At 36.0% G+C, this 20214-nt stretch overlaps 1 protein-coding gene across 1 annotated transcript in view; it reads right to left on the bottom strand.

Annotated features, from left to right (window-relative positions):
- Nucleotides 1-19399, bottom strand: part of ALDH1A1 (aldehyde dehydrogenase 1 family member A1) — a 35974-nt gene extending 16575 nt beyond the window's left edge. The window contains exons 1-6 of the mRNA XM_057425813.1: nt 19232-19399; nt 11982-12086; nt 8828-8968; nt 5365-5494; nt 4236-4297; nt 2158-2286 (exon numbers count right to left, since the gene is read on the bottom strand). Coding sequence (XP_057281796.1) covers nt 2158-2286; nt 4236-4297; nt 5365-5494; nt 8828-8968; nt 11982-12086; nt 19232-19321 — 657 coding nt within the window. The 5' untranslated portion in view covers nt 19322-19399. The remainder of the gene's footprint in view (nt 1-2157; nt 2287-4235; nt 4298-5364; nt 5495-8827; nt 8969-11981; nt 12087-19231) is intronic.
- Between the last annotated feature and the right edge of the window lie 815 nt (nt 19400-20214).

The raw sequence follows: 20214 nt of genomic DNA, 5'->3' as shown, positions 1-20214 counted from the left end.
AATTCTGTATTTGTCATGTTTCATTCACAGGCAAAATAAGTTACCTTCTTCCAAGAGCTTGTCAGACAAACTCTCACAGGTGTGTGAACTGCGGCAGGATTTCTTGGCTTATGAAGCAGCTATAGATCTCAATGTCACTCAGAGAGGAAGCTTAGAATTAGAAGGCCAAAAAGTTGTATTTCCTGTGTTATCACTTAAATGAGTCTCTTTTCAACATTAATCAGGACTTTGGAATTACATGCAGAGGTTCCATTTACATTTAGAAAATTGTGGATTTCAGCCAGGGAATTAAAGTTCCTCAATTTCATGTACTGCGTTATGGACATCAGGCAACTACTTCTGTTTGGGCAATTTCTTTTCCTTACAGGTTCATGCTCAGATACATTTTATTGATGTTTTTTTTTTTCTGCTCATTTAATATTCCAGATTAATACTTATCCCAGAGCTAATGAGACAATGAATTTCCTTCCATTTGCTTAGCATTGTGTTTCAGAATTTGTAGACAAAAGTGAGAAGAGTATTTTTTATGGGATTAATTCACACTGTCTCACTTTGGGCATTTAATTTCCATGTCTGTATTAGAAGCTGTTTTCTCCATATTAGCAAAGGAGCCTTGTGCCAACTATTCAGAAAGATAGTGAGGGTTACTAAAAGTCACAAGTGTGGACACATGAGAAGTAGAAAGTTAAATAGATGAATAGATAGTTTCAGGAGTCTAAATCAGCTACTGAAGTGATCACTGAGGATTTGATCACTATCAGGGATTTGGGGTCTAACTTTATTTGGGTAATCTGGGTGTAAATTAAAATGCAACTAGGCTTGAGTGAATAAATCCTGAAGGATTTGTTAAGATAAATATTTGTCTTTTTTTTTTTTAAAGCTTCACAATATTTACCAGATAATATACCAAAGACATAATTATATACTTAAGGTTCTCATCCACTTAAACACTGAATGGATGGGTAAGCTAAGAATCATATTGCCTTTTACTAAAATTGTTCTAGTGTTATACCAATCACTACCACTCTGTAACTCTTTAACTATGAGTACAGGATGATCACATTCCCCCTTATGAGCTCTCTTTTCAGGAAATCAGAATATCAAAACAAATATTTAGTCCAACTTGGATCAGAACTGAGTTACTTTCTCTGTGAAGTTGCTTTTTCAGAGAAATAAACTTTCTTATGCATGCTATTAAAAAAAAAGATATTTCTGATATTTCTTTTAAAACAATTGTTCCTTCCCAGTATTATCTAACAGCATTTACTATGTGATGCAATAACAAGTAGGACTTGACTCCTTCCTGATAGTCATTTAGTTTCTGTAAAATATTAACACGTAACTGGTCAGTTTGCTCTGCTGAATCATTGTTTTGAAACAGAATAATAAAATATGGCAAGTAATTTCCATTAACACTGTTCAAGGTTACTGCACTTGTGATTATTGACATATGTGCAGACTCTTCAAACATGTTAGATTACATTTGTTGATTTTATTGGGAAGCAAGGTAGCTAAACTATTTAAGTGTTCTTCTTTGGGTATTTGCTAGGCTGGGCACAATAGTCAATGAAACTTTGGAGACACTGCAGGAATTGCCACACTCCTCGTGTTCAAGAGCATAGAGTGTGTTTGCCCAGTTTCTGTGTGAAGAGAGTTCACAAGTTTGGCAGCAGTCTCTAGTTCAATTTTACAGCTCCCTGTTAATGATAAACCTGGGTGGAAAAAGTTTGTTCAATAAAAAAAAAAAATAAAGGAACGAGGGAAAAAAAATGCTGTACAAACAGGTCCTTTTCTGTGATAACTATGTTAATAAAGTCATTGCCACCCACCTCTAAGTACTCTGCTCTTGACTCTGTGTTTGCTTTGACTTTGAATAACGCTTTTGTAATACAAATATGTTTGCTAAGGAACAGAGTTTACTAAACTGTGATTGTGAGGGTTTTTTCTGTGTGTGAACTAGGCTGAAAGATATGCGTGCTTTTGCCCTGGGTTGGCTTCACTGGTTGACATTAAGGGTAAGTTCCATAGTACAAGGCTAGACATGCAAGAAGTGCTTGCAGAGGACAGCCTGGCTTATATTACCTCTGTGGCATTTCAGCTGCAGTATATGCTTACATTTCTGAGAAGAGAAAAAAAAATCTGTTGTTGAAGACTTACCTCTTTAATTAAGGATCCCATGTAAAGGGCAGTCAGTGGGGTCTGTTCTGCTGGTTTGACAACCACTGTGTTTCCACAACAAAGAGCAGGGGCGATCTTCCACATGAACATAACCAATGGGAAGTTCCACTGAAAGACAGATGAGAAGGTATATCCTATTTCTAATACATCACCAAAATACCTTTGCTTTTTCTATGATAATAGTGGGAATTGTCAACTGGGTCGTTGAACACTTTGTTGAACTCTCTTCAAAAAGAAGATTTTGTGAAAAAGCAACTGGCAAGCCATGTTACACAAAGACCAGTGATTTTGGTATATGTTAGTCCAGGGGATTCAAGGCCTTAGTTAAAACCTCAAGAGAAAATGAGTGTTCTCATCTAACAAAGCTTTATAGAAAGGTGCTGGATTAGGGGTGTAAGCGGGAGCTTTGCTATCTTAAATGATCACATCAGTCGTCAATCCAATTTTCTAAAGGAGACAAGGTAATAATGCTGCCCCTGCCCTCTTTCCTGGAAGTTTTACTCTTGAGGTCAGTACAGCCAGACTGCAGAGCAGCACACTCCTTTGGGCTGCATATTCAGCGTACAAGGGATAACGTGGCTGATTAGAAAATGGGTTGTCCTTTTGAGAATATTTTTGATAGTGTTGGAAGCAGTGAGCCCATGAGCCTCAGTACAAAAGACACAGTAGACTTACCTTTACGAAAGAGGGGGAAAAGGCAGTTAACAGTTGACTATTATGTCAGAAAGGCTTGGAATAGTGTACATGCAACCGTTCTTTATCTATTTCCTTCTCTCATTTCAGTCTCACCCCACCCCAAAAAACAACAGGAGAACAAATAACACAGAATAAGACATCACAGGTTTTTCTGGATCATCATCATTAGAATGGAACTGAATGTGTGAAAGGGAAATAGAAATGATGAGTTCGCAGAAGCTTTTTGCAGGATTCACATGTTCCTCAAAGTTTTTGGTTTATATAAAAACATCCAGCTTAGTGGGTTGACAATTCAATGGAGAAAAAATAAAGATGTACTTGGAAGTACTTGAACATCTTTTAAGTGAAGCTCATGTTTGTACTAACTGCTTATAATTCTTGGATGAAATTTTATTTTGAAGTGGTCACATCTAGTGTTTAATGTAATTTAGCATATCTTGACTTTGAGTGCTTTATTTAAAATATCTTGTGACTGACCTACCAGAGAATCTAAACCAGCCGAATCCCAAGCTCTCTAAGATGCTGGATCCAAACATATTCCACTGATGGTCTCTAAATCAGTGTGGTGGTCTAAAGGGGTAACAAATCTGCAAGCTCAACTGAAAGACATCAGGAACGTGTGGGACCCACATGTCTGAGCAAATCTGACAGACAAGACAACTATTTCAGAATCTGGTAAGCTGCTGAGCAGGTCAGGTCAGGTTGCTTACACGTACAAAGAGGTGCGTGGATTAGGTGTGCCAAGTGCATGTAAGCATTTTCACAGAAACCCACTGAAGCTTTGTAGATCTCACAAAAAAATGTAAATATAGAAGTTGAGTTCCTTGGTGTTCTGAACTTTCAGACTCAGGCAGGACTTTTGAATCTTTACTTAAAAGAAGTGTCTTCAAAACTGGGAATTCAGACACTCCAAGCAGGAACTTGGGAACATATGATTGAGTATCATTGTGCTTATTGGACATGTTCTTTTGTCTGAATGCAGTTCAAAGCAGAGCATATATTCCAGGTCCTAAAGAGTTTATTTGCTCATAGGCTGTAACTGCTACCCTCTCCTACTTGTTTGTTTCTAATTCTTTCCTTTCCAACAAATCACAATTCTTCTTTCAAACTAATCCGTCAGTCAAAATTTTGAGGTTGATTTCCCCCCCATATACAGGGAGGAAAGAGACAAAGCTGGACAAGACTGATCCATTAAAATCTCTATGTTGCAGAATTCGATTAGTACTCAGGATAGTTTCTTTCAGGACCTGAAAATTTCTGATTGACAATGTTTCAGAAATGCACTTATATAGATAAAATTCTGACAGCATTTCTATTTGTAACAGGAACATTTGTGTTTTGCGGAACTAGCTCCAACTTACAGGAATAATTTGGCCACACACACCAATAGGCTCATGTCTTGTAAATGTAAAAAAGTTTCCATCTGGGGGGGAAGAAGAAATAAATTAGACATTCAGACAAAGTATTTGTGAGGAACAGTTAAATCAGAAAGAAGATAAAGTTGGATACCAAATTTAGCTGGAAACAATTTTACTTATAGATGGTAATTTTAAAATCTGATCTGTGCAAAAAAAAAAAACACAACTCAACCATAAAGTACATCTGGATTCAATATCTACTTTCCTGGCTCCAAAGTTTGATTCTGCCAGTCTGACTGAATTTTTGCAGCGATAACTGTGGTTCTCAGTGTGGTATGCACAGCACACCAATGAACATTCCTCATTTCTTTTTAGCACCTTTTTGCGGGGGTGGGGGGAAGTGCTCTTTTAAAAGCTACTTGCAACCCTGGGTATGTATCACACTTTTTAATATCAGCTCTTGGCTTATATCAAATTCATTAAGTATAAAATTCTCTTTGATTCAAATAAACATGTTTCATTAAGCCTAGTATAGAGATCTACATGATGCAAAAAATTGGGAGTATTTATCACTCCGTTTTTCCTTAATTCCTTCTTTATTACACTCTTCTTTTTGTCCTTCTGAGAGTAGGCAGCTAGAAACAATGTTTTTATAGAGCTACTTAATAGGAGAAGGAATGGAATGAAATTTAAGCTAAATAAAGGAATAGTTTCCTCATTCCTGCCTCTTCGGATGCTTCTTAATACATTATCCAGTAGCTGAAACAAATATCAATTTGTTCTAATTTTAGATTTATTAAGCAAATACCTGGTTTCAATTACTGTACCACTGCATAAACTACACACTGCTATGCAAAAGTAACCTACCAGACTTCTTAGCTGCATGTACATGAAAAAACCTTTTAGTGAATAACCAGTACTTATCAGTGGTGTAATAGATAAATAAATGTGGATAACTGCACTAAATATTTAAAATGAGCTTTATGCTATATCTTAAATAATCTATATTAAGAAGGAAAATATTTTCCATTTGACATTTTCTTTGTGTGTTGCACAACTTTAGGAAAAGGCAGTTTTTCACAGATCACATTGGGTTTCAGTTCTGTACTTTTGTTATCTCAGAAATACTCACCCATTGGTACAGTACGCCCATGGATTTTATCAGCCCAGCCTGCACAGTAGCGTAATGTTTTGACACAGGCACCTAAATCCATTAGATAGGCAGTGGAAAAGAGTTTCCCACCATCAATGGCTTCCATCGTCTGCAGACAACAGCAATTACAAAGTTAATATCAAAAGTTGATAATGGTTCTCATGCTTGTACTTTGTCATTTAGATTTCAGTTTTTGAGTTCAAAGGTTTTCAGCGTTAGTACAGAAATTTAGATTGGTTGTCATCTGCAGGATACATAGCATTTGAAAGACCCAAGGTAGAAATTTACAAATGAGAAATTTTCATGATGTTTTATTCACATTTGTAATGATGAGATGTTCCTAAAAATCAGTAACATTTCTCACACCTGAATCAGTTATTCTGTTATAGTTTATACTGAACATTCTACGAGCGCAGATGAAAAGGTCAGCTAGGAGTCTGTACAAATAACTGATGCAAATAAAATGAGCGGCCTCCCTCAGCCTATGTGCGCTGACATCCAAGGTAGGCACTAGTTTCCTGAAAATAACTGGCACAATAATTTAGGACCCTGTGCTGCATAATTATTAAGGGACATCTTTCTAGATGCTTAATAAATGCATGATTAGCAACTCATATGAGCAAGAAGACGCAAAGCATGGAATAAAATACCTTGACTGTTTGATGTGCAAGTGAAAGTTCTGAGCTATCAAGACCTCTTAAACAGGAAAAATTCATTATGAAAAATAAATACTTGCAGAGAAGAGACTCTCTTTTATTGACTGTCTACTGACTGAGTGAACTAACTGATATTATTTACATCCAGGCCTGACTCTCCATTCTATGGATCATCATGCCAGGGAGATATAAGCCTTTAGAATAAAAATCAGAGAATATTCATTCAACATATAACTTTTCAGCTGACTGATTCTGTTCCACCCACAGAGACACCAGCACTAAATAGGGTTGATTTCCAGCCAAATCTAGGGAGCATGGTTTGGATTAATGGCTTTTCAATATCCCTAATTTTGGGGACATCTAGTTAAATACCATGTGCAATTCTGAAAGAATGTTAACAATTTATTGATACTACTAGATTTTTTTTCTCAAGTTTTCTAGCACACAGACACTGGAGACCTTCAGCTTTGTTAACAATGCTGTATGATTGTTCCTACTTAGTAGGAAAACCCCCAACTATATTTGCAACGTCTAGTCAGATCTTAGAAATATTTTCTTTTCTAAATTTGTTATATTTTATGCCTGAGGATTTTTTAACATTTTAGGCTGAGTCTACAAACTGGTCCTTCAATTACAGTGTTTCACCAACAAACTTCTCTGCGAAGTCTGCAGTTTTAGTTAACTGGAAACAATGCAGATATCATATTTGGGAAGAGAAGAGAACAAACAGAGAAGTCTGCAATGCTTGATAGTTTTTAACAAGGAACTGATTAAATGAGATATACCCTTGACATTCCAGGCAATATGTTTGGCATTGCTTTGTTCTGTTTGGACATGGGAGAAAATTCTAGCCTTTCTCAAACTTATGAACACTATAGCTTTGAACATCACAACAGACTGAAACCTAGGAAAAAAAAATTCTCAGTGGCTCTTTCAGTGTTTCGACTTTTTCTTCCAGTAGCCTGCCTATAAGGTTGGTTAGCCTCTGGAGCTTCAGGAGAGACATCTTATGCATACCTTAGTATGTGAAACACTGAAATGGAATAATTTTGATCCTGGCTAGATGCACAAACTCAGGAAAATCCTTTGCAATGAGCTTTAGGATTCTGTTTTGACCTCTGTTATTTGCAAGCCTATTTGCTATTCTGTAGTAGTAGTTCTACGTTTAGGATTAAGTTGTGAGTGGAGAAAATCTCTCTTCATTCTGATGAAGTCTGAAAAATATTTCATTCAAACACACCTTATTTAAAAGGGGAAAGTAGTCAATAATACGAGTAAGGTGTAGGAAATAAAAACAAAGTCACTAAAATACAAACTTAGGAGGGGCCCAGGAGAAGAGCAGTACTTTCATGCTATGAAAATGGCAACTGTGAACTAAAACTAACTTAATGTTTTAGCTTTTCTGTGGAAAAAAAGATTATTTTTCCATCCTCTTTGTATGAGTAATTCCTTAGGCTGTACCTGAAAGATGCAAATGCTAGCTTTTTCAGTATTTAATGGGCAAGGGGGCATACACTTCTTTTTAAAAATGTAACTCTCTCAAAAGCTTTTGTCTTTCAATTCCAATATATCTAGCATTTTTAGGAGTATATGTTCTAGCCACCCAGGTTTTCTCCTGACATACTATGTGATTATTAGTCCTATCAAGGTGACAAAGTTCACTTAAAGAAATAACCTTGTTGAAGGAAAGTGTAAATTGGAAAGCCGCAGACTTTTGGAATTGAAGGACATAACCTTAATTTCTTTGAATGTTCATTTTTATTTTAAAAACCTGTTTGGGACACATGCAAGTATCTTTCTATACTACAGCCCATAAGGACAATAGAATGGGCAATAGATTCTTTGCAGATTTTACATATTTTGATAGTTTTAATTTTTGAGCTTATCAGTGGTGCGATTTGTCTTTAAGAGCTAAATGCTTCAAACTGTGACGAGATCAGTCAGCGTGATGATCCTGAAGGCTGGGTACTCCTCCTGCTCTCTCAAATCTTTGACACTGTTGGCAGAAAACTAAGTTTCATCTTCAGAGAGTGCTTGAAGTACCAAAGACATCACCTTAATGGTGATGTCTTAAACGTGGGGTTTCAAAGAAGGGTGGGGGGAATACTACACTATCAAAAAATTTGATATCAATTTCTATTTTAAATCTTCTTTCTTCCATAATGCACAATCAGTAGGTGGTGGTGCTATACCTCATGTGTCTGCTGTTAAGAACGGCAAAATGTCTGATACACAGTAACTGGTAATGACAGGGCATCATTCCTCACCACCCATGTTCTTCCTACTAGGAAATAATCCATTGCTGCCTTTGATTCTGGTTAAGGCTTTCTGCTCATTGCCAGTTGTTAGCAGGACTTAATAAAGGACCAATGACAACAAAATGCGTGGCCTTGAAATTCAAAATTTCTCCTAGTTCCGGCCTATATCATCTGAAAGTGCTGGGTCAGGCTTTGAGTTCAGGCCTTAGTTCAGGCTTTGTTTTAGATGTGTTAAGTATGTGGTCCATGTTAATATGTCTTTAAGAATCAGTAATTGATCTTGCATCAGTTGTAGGTGGCTAAAATATCACCTTGAAGTTAATCAAATACTCGAGTAATTTTTGGATGTGGGGTGCTAATAGACCAGAGTGTAAGCCAATTTATTGAGGTCCATTTACAACACAGATGAAAAACAAGAATTGAGACATCCCGACTCCAAGGATTTAGCAGTTATATTTGCTTATATCTTTCTTTAAGAATAAGACATAGGCTTTTCTCCCAGTCTTTTTGCTCATGTATCATACTCACAGCTAAAATCACCCGATCTCTTTCAACTAAGTCAGCTAGTTTATTCAAGAGCCTTCCTCGCTCTGAAGCATCCATTGTACGCCAGGGTGACCCAAGCTCAAAAGCTTTTCTAGCTGCTTTAACAGCCTTGTCTACATCTGCCTGTGGGGAAAACAGAGAAACTTTTATAATCAATAATTGAATCTGTCAAGTACAATAATATTAAATATATGGGTTATTTTCATTCAAACACTTCTGCTATAATTTCAGCAACGCAAAGATGTATGAAAACCAGATGGGTTCTCAAAGCTTCTAAAATAAAAACACACTAAGGATCTCTATTTTTAAAATTTAGATTTTCAAATCACCCACTTGCTAGTGTCTGTAATTAGGGATATACTCACCAATTACATTGATGATCAAATCTTTTCTATGAACAAAGAGATGCCCAAACCTGTAGGTTACATATTTAAATACTCAGCTTTACCTAAAAGTGGTGGTGTGATGAAGACCAAGTTAGAAAAATCTGTTCTTTAGGATGATTCATAAACTAAACACCAATTTAGAATTGAGGAAAACAAATCAATGCATTTGGTATAGAAAGCTTTAAGGAACATTTCTATTTAAAATAATTTAAACAATTGACTAATTGATGAGGTTTAAAAGTTAAGACTATGTATTTCAAAGTCTAAGCATGGTCTTTGCAATACGCAAGCTAATGTGTCAGTTCATTAATGTTTTTTATAGCTTAATTTATGATTTGCCATTTGGATTTTGCTATAGAAGGAAAATTCACAATGAATAATAGAAAACTCTTTTCTGTGCAAGTGTATTCCAGGAAACAAAAAAAACTAGTTAAACATCTCTTGAGAAAAGGATTTTTGCACTTGGAAAGATTCTATATTTCACAATTTCTGTATTTTTTTTTCCAGAAAAAAAAATTATATAAAAAGGAGGTTTATTCTGTTTTTCTTTGTTAGAAAGTTAAAACAAAAAAAAAAAAAAAAGAGGAAACTATACATGGCACATTTCTGTGAGCAATTTCCATGCGTTATGTGAAGGATTTCTTTTGAACTTTTTTTTATACTGCTGGTTGCTAGAGTGTCCTCCAGGGAAATCACTATAAATGTTGAATATGTCAGCAAATTTGACGAAGTCAGCACCCACGTCAGTTGTGCTAACTGCGAACCAGATCTTGAATCTTTAACTGATGTTGGTAGATGACAACTAATTTTTAAAAGCCAGGTGCGGGGTAAGTGGCTTAGAAAGTCCAGCACAGACCTGCTAGGCAGGAGAGGTCCACAGAACTTCCCAGAATTCTTTCCAGAAGTCTGGGAAAAGATAGGAAGATTCTCCACAAATTGTCCAAAAAACCCCTATAGAACCACAAATAGGTTCTCCACAAATAGTAATAGTCATTACTAGTGGGTAAAACTGACCAGTCACATACATCAGGGTGCTGCAATCGTTGCTGCAATCTATGAGATTAAAAAGAATTGCTTTTCTTCAGAATCTATCACAGTGTCGTGAAATACCTCATCACCTATGTGTGACCCAGAAAATTGCTATTTATTTCATTCTACTATTTTCTCATCTCTTTTTATCATAAATATTCTACAGCTTTGCAATATGTCTTTGGGGGATATGCGTTGGCCTTTGCTGGAAAAGAACAAGGGAAATCTTGAGAATGATGCAAATTAAGACTTGATACAGTGCCCTGTGCTCTTTGTACTGCAAGTACAGAAATAATTAAACCCAATATAAATAATATAAAGCTAATATAGGCCTCTGAATGAAAATCAAGGAAAAAAGATGTTCTTCAGCTGTATGAAAATTTGGGCACATCTACACCATGAGTTTAAAACTTGATAACTCCTTTCAGAGCTAATTTAGAATTTTTGCAGAAGTACATTTACTTTACGTCCCACTGACCATTTGTTGAGCTGCTTTATTATTACCAGAGGCCTTCAGGATTAGCAAATGTAGCTTGAAAGAGCCACCAAACTGAAAGGAAAACAGTTCCCACCCACAGATGTGTCTGTGTTTTCTAATCTCCACTTGCTTTTTTTAAATACCACTGCAAGGCAGTGTACAACTCTTTGTCAACCCCATTGTACACACAAATTAAATTCCTCGAATCTCTTGGCTCATTATCTAAAGACTAGGCTCTAGAATATTAGGTTCACAATGACTGTGTAATTTACTAGATTTGTACATTTCACTTGGCAATTCAGTTAATAGTAGTTGTCATTACACATTAGTTTGCAAAATTATTGGAAAGCAAACCTGTGTGTCGAACAGTATTATCTCTTTATTTAAGGAGTTGTTAGATTACTTGTAAGGAATGAAGGTTACAAAAGTTCTGAATGGTAAGTGAACAGTTGCAGGTCATGAGTAATCTAATTTGAGGATGATCAAATGTCGGCCCAACATGATTTGCAATGTAGTTTGGTTTTGAATGCTGAACAGAGAAGAGGCAGAAGACATATCATTTTGTATCAAAACTGCATACATTTCTAGTGGGATATGAGTCAACAATTTTTGTAGTCCACTGCTTAAAATTCACCAATTCACCATGACGTAAAGAAACTGGTTTTGGTAGAATTACTGTCCATGTGATAGTTTACTTTCAGTTTCAGGTGTTTTTAGAACCACGTTCAATACATTTTTCACAGAGACAAATATATGAAGGGGCAATACTGAGAAGATCATCCTTATAGAGTCTGTGTGGGAAAACGTATTTTTTTAATATTTCTTTATATTTTAATCTATAATAAAAGCCTTATTTAAATGTGTAATGGACAGATTACATCACTGTGTAAGAAAAAGCCCCGGAAAAATAACAAAAAACTCCAGCTAAATTATTAGATGTTACTGATCAAATATAAGAAAGGATAAATGTTATTAAAAAAAATAACAAAAAAAAATTATTCAAACTTTCCTTATATGAATAAAATCGTAAAAGTAAAGCAGTTTTTCAGTGTCTGTTTACAAGTAATACTAAAGCTTAGTAAAAAAGCTAAGAATTATGTCTGCAGGAGAAGGTATATGGCATGAAGTAGGTACATCTCTGAGGCTGTGTTTTACATCAACACAGATGGTCTTTTGCCTTCTTGCTTTTAAGATGTTAAATTAAATTTAAAGCTAGGGTTAAGATCAAGAAAGAAAACTTTACCTTGTCACCTTCTTCAACTTCACAGATTTTCTCTTCATTTGCAGGGTTAAAGACTTCAAATTTTTTGCCACTGACTGAATCATGCCACTCATTGTTAATAAATATCTGCAGAGGAAGAAATAGTGTAACAATAATAGTAACATTGTCTGTTACCTCTTTTAATGAATAAATCTATATTTCATATCAGACAGCTGCCTGATTGATAGTTACCTGAATTAAAAATTGAATAGCTGTTTCTTATGGTATTCTGAAGACATGAAAACTCATATACACACTTAACCAGAAACACCTTTTAAAAACTGGTTTCCTTTGGAAAGGCAAACTTTATCTCTCTATGAGATATCTTCACTTTGTTTTATACCATAAAAAGATACTGCTACAACGGTAGCCTTCTGCTCTCAAACTGAAGTCTGTGATGTACAGGGGAAGTACAGCCCTTAATATTCTACCTTAAACTACACTGGTTTCCAATGTTCATAGGGTTGGTAATGATGGAGAGCATGTCTGTTATGTGCCCCAGTAGAAGTAAACCAAATTCTTGGCTTTACTACATAAAATACATGTAGTATATTGGAGAATTAGTTTATTAAGCTTTGTTTTGATATCTCTTTACTCCTTCCTGCCAAAAAAGAAAATCCCAACAAAAAATAACCATTTTTCTGAAATTAAAGTCAAGACTAAAAAAATCCCAGCACCGTCACTGCTACAATCAGTATGGCTATCTTCTGTTTAAGAAGTTCCTAACTGTTTGATGTTATTCATTATTTATTCAATAATTCCTATCAATAGCCTGATTACCTCCAATTTAATGGTCAGAGCTTTCAAATTTTTTGTAACCATGACATTGGTGACACTGTCCTGCCTCCTATTCAACTTTTAGGCATAAATGCAAACATACTCTTGTTATTCTGACTATTACTTCCAATGTCTGGCTGTTATTGTTTGAACCGCAGTGGGTATTACATCGAATCAATATAACTTCTGTCCATTTTAGTAGTTTTTTCACACTTCATTCCAATTCTAAGGGTCTCTGTTATGTCTCTACATTTATTTCCCTCAGCAGACACTACCACTCTTGATTTTCCATCCTCCCAAACGTCATCAAACCCCCTTTACTAATCTGTTGCTTTTATGTGGAACATCCATATACCACAACAATGAGGCCACCATGTATTGCTTATTTAGCTGTTTTAACCTGACTTTTACTTGACAGGGACTAGAAAAAGACTAATATTAGCACCAAGAAAATAAAATAAATAAAATTGTGTGTTCCTTAATCTTGCTATAAAATCCTATGTTTTTATAATATCTTTCTATTCCAACTGTTATAGAGTACCAAACATATAGCTAGCAATTGAGAAGCACGAAAGAACAAATAATGCACAGCAACTACAGCCTACACCACAGTTTACCCAGCAGCAGTGAAACTGATACCCACAGTTCATTTAATATGTGTAAGGAACTGTGTCCTTATTCAAAGATCAGACTTTTATGCTGACCGAAAGCACATTGTATAATGAATTTCTTTTGCATGGCAGGAACGAATACCATCAAGTCTTGATTGTAACATTGCTGGTGCACTTAGAACAGACCTTAACAAAGCAAGGTGGTCATTTTTGATTCCCTTAATGAGCTTTTATGAGCCATAACCCTTTGTGGTGTAACAACCCCAGAAATTCAAACATAGTCCCTTGCGCATGGGAATAAGGAATTGACAAAGGTACTGTTACAGCTGAATATGTACTTAAATGTCTGAAATCCTTATAAAGGCTACATTACATCAGTGTCATACAAGAATACTTTCTCCAGAGACAGTACAAAATTCCCACTATGTCTGCTTTATTTTTACTACTAATTTTGTTGTCTGTTTGACATGTCACTTTCCTTCTCTTGCAAGCTCTCATTTCAGTTGTACTATATACCCCTTAAAACTATGTCCAAAGAGGGCTTTAGGAGTGAACAGTCCTCTGTGTGTCTAGGTTTTTGGTTACCAAATAAGACTGTTGATGGAATCTGTAGAAATTAGACTGATTTTCCAACTGTTCCTGAAAAATCAATATTTTTCAAACGTGTAGGGAAAATATCAGAAAGAGAGAGAAAGGAAAACGTAATTGGAAAAAATCTGATACATGGCACAGATGTTGAGAAAAGATGTCTGTGCTGCTACCACATGTAGTGTAGGCTGTTTTTTAAAGTGGGCATGATAAAGTATATAGTCCAATGTTAAAAGTACCTGTCATCCTCTGTCTAACCATCTCTGCAATTTCTGGGTTTGGATCAGTGTTGAATGGGGGTCACCCCCTCATGCTGCCCTGCCAGTGCCTGAGCCCACCTTCCTACTACTGCTTGCCTGGTGCTTTCTCTTTTTGTTCTTTCCTAGTACTGCTGTGTTGCTGCCAGACATATGAGATCTTGGTCATGTTTGGCATCAAGAGCATGGAAGGCTCTGACTGACTGTATCAGGTATTTTGAGTTCAAACTGTGCCGATTTTTTGGGTCATGGGGTCTTGCCCCACCTATAGTCACTGGAGATTAGCTGTGAGGCCAACAAGCAGAAAAAATGTGTCTTTTTTTCCCTCTCAATTAGGATAAAAGACCTACTGTTGCTGTTCAGAGTAACAGGAGCATTTAAATAGAAAACTAGAAAATACTTTGTGGCAGGCAAATCAAAGCAAATGACAGTTGATTCAGGACAGGACAAAATCAGGGCACCAAAACTGAAGGGCAAATGCTCTTTGCCACCCAGACCTGGGATTTAAAATTTACCACCACAACCATGTTATGAAAACATGACAGCTTTCAGTATCAAAACTACTTACACTGACTGTTGTTAATTATTGCTTAATAGTTTGGTAATAACTATTAACATTAATAAAAATGTTATGTCTAAAGATACGTGATAACAACTTTTTATTAATATATCCCTGTGTTTCAGCTTGCTTCCATATGAGTACCATGTGTAGAGTGTCACTGTTTCCTCCAGCCATCAGGACTGACCAGAGAATTCTTGATTTAACAAAAGCTGTCAGGGAAATAAATACCTAGGTCCTAGGAGATTTCAGACATATGATGAAGTTGATCATAGGAATATCAGCAGAAAAATTCTGACTATAGTGAAAGGACAAAGGCAGCAGCTAAATGGTTAATATGAAAAAGCCATCTTTAGTAACTAGCTTCATTGCCAAGAAAAGAGACAAAGTACAAGGTAAATATTAACATAACACTGCTATGATGTTACAGTATGCCAAATTCATATCTGCCTGAGAAAGGAATAATAGCAAAACATACCATTTTTGGAAGATTTAAAGTATTTGTTTAAATACTACATTTATTTCACCAACCAATATCACCCATAATATTGGTTTAGAGTATCTTTCTTATTAATGTTTCTAATACCATTCCCATCCAAAACATAACCTTACTCTATTAAATATATACACATCTTTGTATCAGGACTATATAAATCAAACTATCCAGATGTTTTTCATAAGTTAGATGGCAGTCTTATATATGCAGGTATGAAAGACAGGAAAGATTAGGAAAAAGTTGAAAGTCTCCATGTAAACTGTGTTACATACATTGCAGGCAGCTGCACTCATAACTGTGCATTCAGCCATGCCCATTTAATGCTGGGGGGTCATGTACAGTATTTTGTCTGTTAGTCAGAACTCCACTGGCAACTTACATTTTTTTCTGCTTGTTTGCCATACCTAAATGCAAAAGACCTCTTTTGTGCGATCAATACTGTGAAAAGTCTGTAGGGGGTTTCAAGCCTCAGTGTTTCTGTAGCAGTGACTTAAAAGTGTGTTTAAAGAAGAAAATACTTAATTTCTGATGTTGCATGAACCCATATTCTGTATCTGTCTATAAAATTATTTGTCAGAGAATTTTCATGTAATTCACTATTATTGTTATAAACTGTAATCCATACTGCAGAGATGTAGTCAAGGAAAGTAATAGACCTGTCTGAAATGTGGACTATCCCAGATTCAGCTGCGAAAGGCAGCTTTACAAATACAGAAATGTTTAAGCTATATTCTCTTTAGATATCAGACACTCTTCTAAATTTATGGCACAAGAAAAAAGCGTAACTTCTTCCCACCATAAATCTGCCCCATGATAGTCTATAACTCTTCCTATGATAAAGTTTTTCTCAACAAGGCTCTACAAATGAGCCCAGCTGCCTGTTTGACAGAGCCAAAAGCCATCACCAAATTTCAACAGCTGCTTGGCTGCTCAGCTGACTGCTAACAAGCTTTCTAGTGCAGACAGTAAACCAGGGAATGACCCTACTAACGTTTTCTTAGAGGCCAGGAAGAGTGAAGAGGCACCATGGCTAGAGCTAGGCTCCTGCATGCTGGAGGCAATTCAACACCACTCAGGTGAAGTGATTGTTGGCACCTATTCACACTTGCTCTAGCAGATCATAAGAGTCATTCAGGTATTCATGAGTTTGAAAATGGAAATAATTCTTACAGTTAGATCTAAACCTAAAGGAGATTTGTAGCCCAAGAGGAGGCTTGTTTCTTGTGCTATAAGTTCTGATTTAGTCATCCAAAATATGTCATGAAGTCTCACTGTGTATTTTAGGCAATACAGTTAAAATACGTGAAATTATTTAAGGAACTACTAAAGACTGCCATTTTAAGCTTTAAACAGGTATATCAATACAGAATCCCTGCTATAAAATCTCTTCCTTTTCCTAGGTTTTTACTTACAAAAAGTTGATAATTGGCTAATATTTCATGTAACTTCCTTCTTCCTCCCCCGCCCTGTTTTGCTTGTGAAGCTAGTGATTGCATCATATGCGATACTCAGCTACAATTTTTCTTCACTCCAAGTGTGAACCTTTCCACATTTTCTGATATTCCATGTGCATCTTGGTGAGAGAATGCGCTGCTGTTTTCTCCTCCTCATGTAATTTGACAGCCTAATAATTAACTGATCTGAGTTTCTCTGATTAAAGGAGCACCATAGGGCTTAGTGCATGTGAAAGCATTACGATAGAAATCATTTGCCAAACAATCATTGCCTAATTCCTCAGTGTTGACTAAGTAAAATATTTACTAATACATTTTTAGCCAGCTACCAACACTCATTCAGTTCAATTCAGTTCATCAGAATAAAGGAGATTCAGACAAGAAACTACTTCAAGATCACTTTGTGGTTCAACATCCAAGCCATTTTAACCATTTAAAATGCATTCAATTTAATTATTGAAATGCAAATTACCTGAAGAGTGCCTTAGTTTTATGTTATATGTGGAAGGCATAACCTAAACCATACGTATGGATATGGAAATCTATAGATCCATGGAGATGCGGAAATACTTTGTTAAATGATGTCTGTAAAGGCCCAGAATGACACTCCCCTCATAGAAAATAAAATATCAAGAGTGTTAAGTAAAGGGGAATGTCTTTTGGACATCTCCTGCAGACCTTATTTCAGATCGCTGTGTACTGGCTGTTGATGTTACGCATTGGAAGAAACAATGAAAACTGAGTTTCCAAAACTGAGGGATCTGCTGATATCCAAGGTGGTTCAGACAGAAAGGTTAACACATCAGCAGTAATTACATCTTCCTCCATCTTGATCCTTTCAACATAACTAGCCAAAACAATCCCACACCCCACATTCTAACTTGTATGAGACAGGAGAGAACAGGGTGGGTAAGAAGATGAGATTGGAAAGACTATGAAATTGTGGGATGACTGCTCACAGGGGGTGTGTTGGATTTGACCACTTGTAGGTACACACTTCTGCAAAAAATTGCATTGCGTTTCTGCACAGTTACACTTTGTATTTAAAAAAATTGGTATCTATTGTGAAGACAAAAGGAACATGCACTTGCTATGTGACGCTATCAATTGCACATTGTAGATTTTTCAGCTGGATGTCTTGTGGCTGCTTGTCATATGAATGTAATAGGCTTTTGCTAACTACATGTTTTAGAAGGATAGAAATATTTGGAGGACTTTATGTCTTGCATGTTTAGTTATATCAGAATTCTGAGCTGGCACTTTGTTCATATGAGTTGTTTTCGTTTGGAAAAATAAAAAAGTCAAACAAACAGTGCTGTAGTTTTTGGAACACCACTGTGACCTAGGTATGACTCAGGTACAAAAGTATATTCTCCGAATTAAGCTTTTATTTATTTATTTATTTATAAGACAGGAAGAGCAGTAGAGACCTATCACATGGAAGTACTACATAGCTTTCCTAGCCTGTTAAATATTTACAAAGTAAGATCCTGTGTGTTTTATTCATGAAAGACGTGCTTTGAAATCTGGTTAGGTTTTTCCCATGAAAAAAGTAGGATAGAATGGAATTCTAAAGGACTAATCTAGATGATCCCTGAACACCTTGCCTTTGGGAAAGAAAATAAGCAGTGATTCTAGTAAACAAAATTTATTTCCATTGCAATGTTAATGAGAAAAACAAATGAACAGTAACTGAGGAGTCACAAAAGGGAAGAGTTCCAGTCTGATCAATTGTTTTACCTAAATTTTCAGAGGGCCGAGTTTCAGTATTTTCTGCCAACAGTTTGATCAAAGTTCTTGCAGATATCTGATATAAACCAGGCAAAATGCCTTTTCAAGCTAGGAACACGAGTCTGGATTCAGACCTTCTTTATCTGTGTATTTCTAACTGCATATGGAAAGAATTTGCTACTACAAAAACTTTATGGTAATACCGAATAATTAGTGATGGGAGACTTTAGCTGTTTCATTGATAGTTACTTGTTTAAGCTGAAAACCGGATTCAGTATCTCTAGAAAAAAAACATGTGAGTGGAATGCATTTTCTTTTAGTTTAATTTTCACATATCCCATTCTACATAAACTTATTTGGTATAATGATTTAGATCTGATTGTAAAACAATGCTACACACTAACATTTATTTTGTTCTTACTGTCAGAAAAGCAATAAAATAATAGAAACTTTTCCTTCTTTGATCCCTTTATACTTTCTAGGAAGGTTTTCGCTGCAGAAAGTTTGTTTCAGGAGAAAAACAACACACCCCCCGAGTGAGATATGAAATGATTCTATCACACTTGCATGTTTTCTGAAAGGTTAAAAAGATCACTGAACAGTAATTGCTAATATGCATAATATCGGAGGAAGGTTAGAATAAACATTTTAAGCACTGATTTACTGCTGCTTCCATGGTTCATATAAGGTTGAAATTCGCACATCCTACTGTCTGAGCTGAATGCATAAGAAAAATTAAGAAACATAAACACTACTAACCTTGGTGTACTTAATTTTCAGATCTTTGATTGGCTCTGGCAGCGCTGGCAAAACTGGAGCAGGGCTGCTCTCTGAACCTTGCTTCTTCATATTTTCAGTTGTGGAGTCTGAGGACGCTCCTGAAACACAGGTGAAACAAGGTATGAGGGAAGTGAAGTGATTTTTGTCCCGACTGAGCTCCTAGCTTTACTTGTGCTTTTTTATATGTACCCAGCTATGACATATTTGCATGCAAGAATATGATTGGATGAAAGGACTCATTGCAAAGAGAAAATGACACTACATATTTTAAACCAAAAGCAACAGCTTTTTCCCTGAGATGAGACCTCGATGAAGCAAATGTTGCTAAAACAATCTGCTTAGCCAGACACTACAAATTCTTACTGGGGAGCACAGTTTAAGGCCTCCTCACCTTACCTGTAAAATCGCTTTCTCTCAGCAGGTGAGTCCCCAGATTTTAAGTGAAGTTCTTCATGTACTTGGAGGCAGCTCTGAAGGTAAAGACAGAGTTCTTAGCTCTGGAAAGAAACTAAGCCCTTCTCACTGCAGAGTTGGCAAGAATAATTCCCAGAGCTGGAAAGCAGTCACTAAAAAAAACAAGCCAACTTAGGTTACGCTTTTACATTTTAATATGTGCAGAGTACTTTATAATTCCTGTAATTAATACTTGGTTTGTAGATCACAAGATAAGGGGTGACCACGGTGATACAAAATCCATCATGTTTTTCAAGAAATGTGAAGGTAGGAAGAAATCGTAAAATCTGAGTCTGTTGTCTTTCAAAACAAATTATTTAGAAGACAGGACTTTTCTACTCAGGGTGGAACCTGGTGCATACATGCCCAGTTCTAACCATTAAATGAGAAACATGTCTCTGGTATTGACAAATCATTTATAAGGGACAAGAAACTTCTTTTTTTTACTAAGTCCTACCTTTTCTAATGAATGGTATCACAGAACAAACTGGGACTGAATTAGCTTTTTT

Source organism: Pezoporus wallicus, unplaced genomic scaffold (genome assembly GCF_028554395.1).
Source record: "Pezoporus wallicus isolate ANWC-B61680 ecotype Strahan unplaced genomic scaffold, APGP_CSIRO_Pwel_v1 contig_7485, whole genome shotgun sequence".
NCBI lineage: Eukaryota > Metazoa > Chordata > Aves > Psittaciformes > Psittacidae > Pezoporus > Pezoporus wallicus.
Note: the sequence above shows the minus strand (reverse complement) of the source record. Positions and strands in the feature narration are given on the sequence as shown.